At 33.1% G+C, this 10,636-nt stretch overlaps 2 protein-coding genes across 3 annotated transcripts; both read right to left on the bottom strand.

Annotated features, from left to right (window-relative positions):
- Window positions 1-3,767: 3,767 nt before the first annotated feature.
- On the bottom strand, window positions 3,768-5,834 carry LOC125051026 (cuticle protein 19-like). Of its 2 annotated transcripts, XR_007117237.1 has the most exons (5): window positions 5,743-5,834; window positions 5,257-5,547; window positions 4,954-5,120; window positions 3,946-4,076; window positions 3,768-3,855 (listed from the first exon to the last, which is right to left on the bottom strand). XR_007117237.1 is itself a non-coding variant. In XM_047651149.1 (4 exons), the coding sequence occupies exons 1-4, from the start codon at window positions 5,752-5,754 to the stop codon at window positions 4,028-4,030; spliced, it is 519 nt and encodes a 172-aa protein (XP_047507105.1). In that variant the 5' UTR covers window positions 5,755-5,834; the 3' UTR covers window positions 3,768-4,027. The 2 variants fall into 2 exon arrangements, 1 of the variants encoding a protein (XP_047507105.1); XM_047651149.1 differs by having other exon boundaries at window positions 3,768-4,076.
- Window positions 5,835-8,499: 2,665 nt separating this feature from the next.
- LOC125051293 lies at window positions 8,500-10,591 on the bottom strand. The gene is made up of 4 exons (XM_047651508.1): window positions 10,406-10,591; window positions 9,882-10,046; window positions 9,274-9,440; window positions 8,500-8,998 (listed from the first exon to the last, which is right to left on the bottom strand). The coding sequence occupies exons 1-4, from the start codon at window positions 10,415-10,417 to the stop codon at window positions 8,500-8,502; spliced, it is 843 nt and encodes a 280-aa protein (XP_047507464.1). The 5' UTR covers window positions 10,418-10,591.
- Window positions 10,592-10,636: the final 45 nt, after the last annotated feature.

Genomic DNA, 10,636 nt, shown 5'->3' with positions numbered 1-10,636 from the left:
CGTCGATGAATCACATGTAAACGCAGCCTTATATTCCGGTCCAGTGAGAAAGTAGCGCTCTGGGTTGCACTGAATGATCCAGTAAACTGTTGCATAACTTAAAGCCAAGGTACACTGAGCGCATACAATGTGTATGAACTGTCTGTACGCGAAAACATTTTTTTTTGCCTTACGAGTACTAAAATAGTTTGTTTACATCTTTGCAAAGTTTTTTATGCCAGTTCAATAATGCGTTCGGTGCGGGGAAGCCCTAACAGCATGCTGGTGGTAATAACGGGAACGCTGGATTGGCCGTTGGGTCATTGCAATGAACTGCATGTGCCCGTTTTATTTTTAGGATTGAATATACTTTTTAGCTAACCTACTTGTATAATTATGTAGGAAAACATTGTAACTATTGTTGAGCAGAGTTGGCCTAGTGGATTAAGCGTGCTACTCTTGTACCTGAGGTCGTAGGTTCGATCCCCAGCTGTGCACCAATGGACTTTCTTTCTATGTCCGCATTTAAAATTTGCTCGAACGGTGAAGAAAAACATCGTGAGGAAACCAACATGTCTTAGACCCAATCGACGGCGTGTGTCAGGCACTGAAGGCTGATCACCTACTTGCCTATTGGATTTAAACATGATCATGAAACAGATCCAGAAATCTGAGGCCAAGACCTAAAGAGGTTGTAGCGTCACTGATTTATTTGAGCATTGTAACTAACACAATAATAAATATGCACTTATAATTGTCTGCTTGAATAAATCAATTAGATATTTAGGTAAATAGATAGTGCACTAGGATATCTGTGTCGTGGGCAGTCAGTCTCTTCCTTTTGACATGTTAATTTAGAAGTTTCAATAAAATAAAGTACTTCGTTTTAATACTAATAGTGTACACTTAGACTTATTAATTAGTAACTTAACAGTTATGCACTAAAAATTTAAGTTTTTTTTTTTTCCCGACAGACGTCCTGGAAATCTTTTTCGGCGAACGAAATTCCGAACGATTCCGAAATAATTCGGATGGCTCAGACTGGGGATCAAACCCAGATCGTTTGGTTACGCGCCAAGAGCTCTACCAGTTCAGCTATCCGAGACTCGTACCTGAAAAACCAGCTGTTTAGTTGCAGAATAGATAAATAACCTAGATACCTAGCGCTATCTGCCAGGCTGACCTACACCATCCAGGGCGCCACCCAAACAAGAGGAGTTCAGTGACATACACACGTCCAGTAGAATTATGTACATATATCCAAAGATAAACCCAGTGTGCAACCAGCGTATACCACATACCGCTGGTTCCCCTCACACGTATAGCATGTATTTGAAGGTCACAAGTAACTCGATATTGGTAAAAACGTAATGAGACCTTTAAAGCCAAAATATTAATCGTTATCTTGTGCCGTATGTCATGTCGACGGCATCGTAAAAGACAACGATTCTATATAATCATTCAATATGCCAATGTCGCAAGTTGAGATTTTTTGTTAATTTCGTTGTGGTTATTTTAACTTCTTGAAATAAATCCAGTAATAACTTGTAGCATTTGTGCGTCTGTTTTATTGATATCTAGGCATGTGATCGATCTTCTGCGATAAATATACATAGTCAATTTGTAGACAGACATGGTATTGTGTGACCACCATAATCCTCCAATATTCCCAAATTATAGGGAATATTGGAGGATTATGTCGACATAGTTTTCATTTACTGTAATAATTGCTTAGAACTTTATTTTTATGTAAGGTAGATTAAGGTTTTATTGTTTTTAATTATTGGATCCTTGTTTTACAAAAAGATTTGATATGTTTAGTAGTGGAAGCCTCCTCAATCTATGGAGCTAACCTCCAGGGCTGAGGAACTCTCATCTTCTACATATGAAGAGTCCTGATTATTAATGATTATGTATATTGGTTTCTACCTTTTTGCCTCATTGCTTCTTTTGCGACATGTATACAGGAACAAATCAGTTAGTTCCTGGTTTTTATGTCATAGATCAAGTCTGTTAAACTGTCTACCAACAATAATTTTAATATCTTGGATAATCTGTCACAGGGGCTTCGATTCTCCTTACTTTATATATTTCCACCCTCCCTTGTTAATATTTTATCCTGACTCAACACTCTCAGGTTGCATATTAAACATAGTCTCAGCTGTCTCTGAAGACCAGTACAGCTACTCTTCCACTATCTCCTTATTAGTCTCTTGGTATGGGAAAATGGATAATATTTTTTATGTATTTTAAAAAGGCAAACTAACGAATCGAAATAATAGTTTAGTCCTTGAGCCGCCTTATTGGGTTACTCGTTACCTCTCATTATCGGTAAGCCTACATTTAATCCTAATAAATATGTGAATTAGAATATGTGATTAAGCATAAAGGAACTTAAAAAATGTAAAATTAGCACTTTGGTTAAATTATTAACGTCTATAATAAATCTTCAAACAATAAACAAATACAAATTTCTTCGTCCGTAAACGTATTAACAAGTTATTAATTACTTACTTAGTTTTTATTAAAATATCACACTGTTATGACACTCGATGATAGCTCAATTCCGTACAATGAACACGCAGTAGGCGATATAACCACTAAACACGCAAAAAGTTACATTGAAAAGAATTCAATGCCAGTATAATACAATCAATTTAGCTTATTATTATTTATTGTATGTAATAGGAGGCAAACGGTCAGGTGGTTGATGTTAAGTGATACCGCCATGGACACTCACATCACTCGCAAGTACGTTGCCGGCCTTTTAAGAATTGGTACGCTCTTTTCTTGGACCAATCAATGGCGTCGCCAGGGGGACAGGTAGGGGCAGCTGCCTTAAAGTATCGAAATAACATTTTAAATATTAATTATTATTAGTAATATTCTAGTAAGAATATAACGTTAGGTACTATTAAGTAAGTGTACAGTCAAAAGCACGTTGAACTTTTCACTTGCTTTATACAACTCCCATACAGGGGTTCCTCCTTCTTCTGCCCCCTTAAAATTTGGCTGGGAATGCCCTAGGGACCAGTCACTTCAAAGGTATTGAACAGAAATGACGTCATGTAACTTCTCAATTGAGCATGGGGCAGACATTTCTGCGTTTATTTCATAGATAATTTTTCCTTATGCACTCGTCTATCATAATTAATATATCGTCAATAGTCGTTGTCTTTGGTATAGTCGACCAGCCACATTGTGCTATCGGTGATTGGCACTTTTTTTTAGTCTTCAATCTAAGAAATGCTACTTTCCTTCAAATGTTATGCTTCTATACAAGAATGTGTTGCACGCTTAGGCTGAAAATCTTAGTGTTTAATTGTCGACAATTCTCTGGATAATTTATAAAACTTACATAATAAATAATCTGAGTTGATCAATACAAATATGAATCGATAATATTGCAATACGTTAAAGTCATAAATCAATAAGGTCTGTTAAATTATAAATCAAAAGTTATTACTCATTTATATTACAATTTTTAGTCATTAATCATTGTATCCTGCTTTCGTTTTATATATACGTATATCACTACAAAATATTCTAAAAAGTATGCAGTAAATGTATGGCGGAACTATAATTAAATGAACGATGAAACTAATCTCCAATTAGTCTACAATAATAACCGTCTAATCAAATATATTATTAGACCAAGTTAACAAAAACCCGCATTTTCATAAGAGAAACTTTACATAAGTTGAAATTGAAGATGATTTACTATTATTGAAGATAAATATTTATTTATATAGATGTATTTAATATAAATATTAGGAAAGAAATAAAAATATGTTTTTGTAATATTTATTTTTAATTGTATTTGTACATCATTGTAACAGAATAGAATAAAAAGAGAAATAGAAGACATAAAATGAGGCCCATTTTCAAATCTAACTAAAGTCTATTAAAAAATTAAGAAATTAAAATCTACCTTCGAATATGAGCCTCATAAGAAATATAATGAAGTATCACAAGTACTAAGAATAGCCTAGCTTCGAATGTCTAAAGTACTAAGATTTCCTAATCTAATATCACAGTTGAGAAGGTTCTAATGATGATGGATGACTGGTGGCGAGTTGTGTACTACGGCGTTGAATCTGTTGACAAAATAATATTTAGTATATACTGTAGATTATCTGTAAAATAAAAAAAATTATAATATCATAACTTCATAATTCTTCAATGTGCTTCACGATTCTGACATGTTTAAAAATATTAAAAAAAATTTCAACATAAAACAGTTCGAATCAATATTTCAATTTCAAATACTTTGATTTGATTGAACATAGTTTTTTTTATTAGTACATGACATTGGTAGACCGCAATTTATCAAAGATTTAAGAATTTCCTTTCAATGATAGAAGGATGCTTACGAAATTAGTCTCTATATTCGCAACGATCTTTAAAGTTGGGCAACACTTGGAAGTGGGCCGTTGTGGACATCTACCAGGTCCAGTTAATAATACGCCTGGTCTTAGTCCTACTTTCATTATTACACGTTGCTCTATTTATTTTAATTATAAACTGTGTACGCGCTCATTTAATTACAAGAAACTATAAATATACTTTTATGTGTAAATTTACAATTCTATCTTTAGCTTGGGAAGGGAAACTTCTATTATTCATTCATTGAAATAATTAAAGTTAATCTGATATTGCATGAACATTTTTTAGATTTAAGACTTCATATACTATTTAGTAATATAGCCATTCTGCTACATAACCGAGTTAAATGTAACAGATAATAATCTGTATTGTAGTGCAGTACGTATTGAACAGATAAGTATAGTGTAATAATCTTTATTGGATAAGATCTTTGTTAGTGTAGCAAATTGGTCATGCCAGGTATGCAACTTATAAACTTTCTTTTAACATTTCGCAAGATTTTATATTTTTTTTCTAAGGTTGAAAAATTCCTGTTTGGCTCTAGAGAATATTAGTAAGAAATGTTGTATATCTAAGATTTGTATTTACCCATTGTGATGGTCAGCGGTGTAAGTGACCTTACGGAAAGAACCATCAGGCTGCAATAGGGAGTACTCTCCCTTCACAACATCACCATCACGGGTCTCGTGCTGGGACTTGTGGTCACCGGTGTGGGGGTCTTCTACTGAGTAGGAGTATCCGTATTTTGGATGGGCCTGAAAGAAAAAGTTATGTAATTTACGAAGCTTATGATGTTTTTAAGTAGATTCCACAATTCTAAGAGTCTAGTAATTGTTTCAGTGAGTTTTTGTACGTAACAAGATGTATAAGTTTAAGGTAAAAAAATCATACGTATTCGTCAACATAGTGGTCTTCTACATGAGCATGTACAGGTGCAGCATGGTAGGCTGGGACAGCGTGGGCAACGGGAGCAGCGTGGACTACTGGAGCGGCATGGACGACTGCGGTAGCGTGCACTGCTGGAGCTGAATGGTAAGCGGGTACAGCGTGGACCGGAGCCTCGTAGTGCACTGGAGTCTCGTGCACGTTGTCGTGGCGTATGATGTTCTGGGATGAGACAGCTGGAGCGTGGTGCAAAAGACCAGCACTCGCAGCCACCACCACACTGCACAAGATTGTGATCTAAAAATTGTTTTCAAGTTAGTTAATGATTAATTCACAAAGGTTCTTAAAAATTACATTTATCCCATCCCATGTAAATGTAAATCATGTAGCTATTTATTCAATAATATTTTTCAATGCAATAGAACTCCTTTTTAATTAGTTTTTTGTCTTAGCAATTTATTAAGTTCAAATGTAATGTAATGTAATTCTTACTTTAGCAAACATTGTTAGACACAAATGCTTTAGATTGTAGACTGCTATTGCTGTGATTTGCACTCTTTTTATATAACAAACAAAACATAAGAGGTGTCGTGGAGGGGGGCCAGTTTCTGATGATATCCGATAGGACCAAAGTAATTGCATTGCCAATCACACTATTGGGTTGCGACATTTGATACGGGCGCTATGTATGGAAATGCGCTTGTTTGATACCTTTGTTGCTGATTCTATGAATATAATGATATCTTAATCATAACATACGTACGTACTATTTTTTAATTTGTAAGTACAGATATTGCTTTTATATTTTTACTTTCATCTTAGTATTGATAATCCTTCTAAATCTTCCTACTAGAGTTTTTAAAAATTGACTCAATGTGCTTTCAGAAAAAAATATTTTTTGCGTGTAACATTATAATTAATATAAATTCGATAACGTAATATATATTTAAATAATGTGATGATGTAGTGATAAAATAATATAAACATTGGCTATATATACTCATAATGTATGTAACTTCTATGAAAAATTATTTTTAAAACAAATTTGCACGTTTGTGTGTTGTGTGGCAGAATATGCCAACTGTCATTGTACCACCAAAACATTTTTGTACCATATTCTTGCAAATCAATTATTATTATAAATACAAAGGATCTAAACATTTATTTTTGAATTACATTAAACAATAATTTTTACAATGGAAGGTAGAGACGCTGCTGAGTCTTTATATAAAATCAAACCATTACAAAGCCTATAATATTTTTATAATTAAAATACTTTAATAAAGTTCATATTGTCATAGAATATAATGTAATAATTGAAATACAAGGTAACATAAGAGTAAGGCGTTTAAACACTTCTTTAAATTTAATGTCTTTTTCAAGGTCAAGCAACAATTAAACAGTTTTAGATACACACGATTGAGATAACAACCGTTACAATTTTTGATAGTTATTCTAGACTGTTAGAGGACGTTGGGAAATTGTACAATTGCAATGAATTTACTGCAAATCTAAGGTAGCCGATTTAAAAATTCAATGCGATATTATATTATAAAATAATTAGCTAAAAAGGGATCAGTTAATAATTGATTGATGAGCTGAGTTGTTGAGATGAAATTCATAGTTACAAAGGTAAACAACAATTAAAATTTAAGAGAATTAAGAAATGTTCTAAGTAGGTACTAAGTAGTGTTATGTGGTTCCCACACTTAGATATCCATTTCGTTTGAGCGTTAAGTCCTGACTTATTCAAGCAGCCTAGCTCCTTGCAGAAGTTCAGAAGTTTCTCAGCAATTCTAATCATTCAAATCTGAATCGTAAAACGCTCATTTAACCACTAGTTGGACTCTGCCCATACCACGTTTACACAGGAATTTTATTAATTTCAAAGAAATTCCTTTTTCTTATTAAATTGTATCTGAGATACTCTCAGCGGGTGTTATATAATAGCTTTAATTTATTCTAGTTACAAGAGTTGTGTACCTTATATAAACTAATAATGTAATTGTTCATTACAATATGCTTACGTTAGATTAGGAAAGTGAATGAGTATATCTTGGTTTAAATAATCTTACATTAAACAATAGATTTTTTAAGCGATATACAAAATTTATCGCTAAAGTGTAATTAGTAGTACCTGCGGCGACTCATTTTGCTTTGTTTATCTTATGCCCTTTTTGGTAAGGGTATTTATTTTTGCGATCTTTTATTTATGCTGTAATATTTTTAGTTTTGTAACTAGAAAGTATTTGTGTCGATTCCCGGTATGGCAACAACTATTTCGCTTTAGATATATAAAGTATATTACCCTATACTTTGAAAAACTTTATAATAAAACAGACATAGAAATATTTATCCTAATTAAATTTGTTTGGGGATTCAAATTACCCTTTTACTTTAATATATATTATAAAAACATAAAACAAATCACCAAGGTCAAAGTAATACTAACGATTTTATGAAATACGTTTTTGATTGACGAAACTAAAGTAGGTATCGTTACAAAATAATTATATTGTGTGCGTAACATACAAGCCTTAACAATACATTACAGTTTGCATTTACAAAAACTAATTACTATAATTAATTTAAACGAGAAAAATTCAAAGCGCAACGATTTTTAAGCATTAAAATTTTATTTAAAAAACATTTAATTAATTTACACAAAGTTTTGTAAAAAAATATGACCGAAAGTATTACAAGAGCATATATGACCTATGTCTATGTTGAGTCTTCTTGCTTTAAATTTATGATATGTGCATTTTACATACTTCAAAATAAAAAAAATATCATCAATATATGTTTTTCACATCCTTTTGCCGACTTAATTGTGCTATAAATAAACTACAAACCCAGAGATCTGTATCGGAATACTTTTTCGTGTCAGTGAAGCTACCAGTTACCAGATAGAGCCTGTGCAAGAAGAGAACCAATGTGGTGGTTCTGGGAACTAATAATTCTTATTTGTTTCGCGTTATTTCACAAAAGTTCTATAGTAATTTTATGTTCAGCATCAATGTGATTGCTATCAATCTAGTATAAACTAACAGTGTCCACATAACAAAAGAGGTAATTTAGCACTGCATCGACCTCAAATAGCGTAGTAATTTTTCAGATTCCACCCACCGGATAAAAAAAATTCATTCATTAGTTTAAAGTAAAGATAATATTCGGTATCAACAATGTTTAATTACTATTTATTTGTAATAAGTTAACATAGTTTTATTAAATATACTTTGTTGTAATAAATTAAAAACCAACGTAATATATTCTGGAATGGTAATAAGACGACGCAGCATCGGAGTCATGACTTTCCGGTTCTTTAGATTCTGTTTTCAGGTTGTGTTCAGCATCTAAAGGCTTTTCTAAATCAGGAATCTGGACAATATCAGGCATTACCACATCGGTGTTTGTTTGAACCAATTTGATGGGACTTTCGATTGCTTCCATTTTGACAATGGGAAATTCAATAGATTTAACAGATTCAGTCTGTGGTAAGGTAACAATCCCTTTCTCTGCCTTCTCAACTTTTTCAGGTTCTTCAGAAGATTGCGCTGCTTCAGTGACTGGATTACTTTCAATTATTTCACTTGCATTGTCAATGTTGTTTTGTTTTTGATCTTTGTTCGGGAAGAAATAATTTATTTTGATATCTTTTCCAATGGGTAGAAATTGACGGGTGTGTCCATGGGTCGAATACGCGTTATCGCCGTGATTTAATACGCTATTGCTTACAACCGCGTTGAAGCTGTAATTAAATATTCAAAGTGTTATTTAGTTTACTATGTAATATATGCAAGAGATAAGTCTTTTTTATGTGATTACATATTGTGTGTCTAAAATGGTAAGAGTCAAAAACGTAGGAAATGGGTTTGGTAATGACCACAGACTTTGAGTAATGGTTACGTTAGATCTTTCTGTTAATCATTACGACTTCACCGTATATAGCGTTTAAGTTATAAATCTATAATTTCGAAACATTTAATTACCTAGGGCCAAGATAATAAAGAAAAAAATATTTACCCATTAAAATCATCAGCGTCGTATCGAACTTCTCTCAAAGACCCATCTGCTTCAACAAGACTGTATTCACCGCGTACTCTGTGACCATCGCGTTCTTCATGATGACGTTTGTGATCACCTGTCTTCTCATCTGATACAGCATACTCGAATTCATATTTCGGGTAGGCCTGGATATATATTAACTCTTATTTAAAAAAAAAACAAAATAGTAAAAAGTTTCATCAGACGTGGTTGTATATAATTTTTTTTAATAATAGACTAGATGAACTCTCGAACTTCGTATCACCTTCATATTTTTGTGTCAAAACGTAATACAATATTTTTAAAAGAGACCAAATACAACCTCAAACTACAGCCATGATACACACATTTCTGTAGGCACCTATAAATATATGACCAAGTGATACCTCTTTATTTATAAAAATACGTAGGAACACACAATAGGAACAGATTTTGCTGGAAAATTCAATTTGAATTTTTTAGTATTTTAATTTACTTATTAATTATGTTTACGTTTAAACCTCTGGCTCTCCACAAATAATTGAAGACCAAAATTAGCCAAATCGGTCCAGCCGTTCTCGAGTTTTAGCGAGGGAACAAATACTCACATATGTATCATAATTATTATATACTCGTTGCGTCCTTGGTGGATGATAAGTTTTGACTGTACTCCAACTGGCTCCATCACCAGTTTGAAAAGCTTCTTTGTAAAATGGCGTTTGATCTATTACTACAGCTGAAGCGATGCTTGCAAAGCTTATTAAGATCAGTCCCTGGAATATAAGACACGGTAAAAGAAATTAAGATGAGGGAAGAGAGAAGGATCCCAAGTTCACGTTCTTCGTGTTTTTATACCCATTTTTTTTAATAGAACGGGCAGGAGGCTCTCCAGATGTAACGTGATACAGCCGCCCATAGACACTCAATGCCAGAGGGCTCGCGAGTGCGTTCCCGGCCTTTTAATTAAGGTGACGGTGTTCTTTAAATAATGTCGCTGCCTGTAGATACAGAATAGGTACCAGTTGTGGATTCTTAACCACTTTATTGAAGCTTAGCATTTCTGCGTTAGTTCTTATGCCTATGTTTCAAATTAACTTTTGACGATAGTGATTTTATAGTAGACTGTACTTACCGATGTATACATTTTGCTGGGCTTAGTGAGTACCGTCGCACACTCGAAAGAGCAAACTGCTGCTTCGATCGGCCAAATCAAGTATTTTATACTTTTCTAATTGTCATTATATAAATTAACAAAAAAACTTTACTTTTCTATCTGATTGTGTATAGAATAACGCAGATTCAATATTTTTGATCCTTATCATTGTACAATAACTCGAACCTATTGTATCATAAAACTTTCATT

The sequence above is a fragment of the Pieris napi genome, chromosome 7, assembly GCF_905475465.1.
Source record: "Pieris napi chromosome 7, ilPieNapi1.2, whole genome shotgun sequence".
Lineage (NCBI taxonomy): Eukaryota > Metazoa > Arthropoda > Insecta > Lepidoptera > Pieridae > Pieris > Pieris napi.
This window is presented reverse-complemented; position numbering and strand designations above follow the sequence as displayed.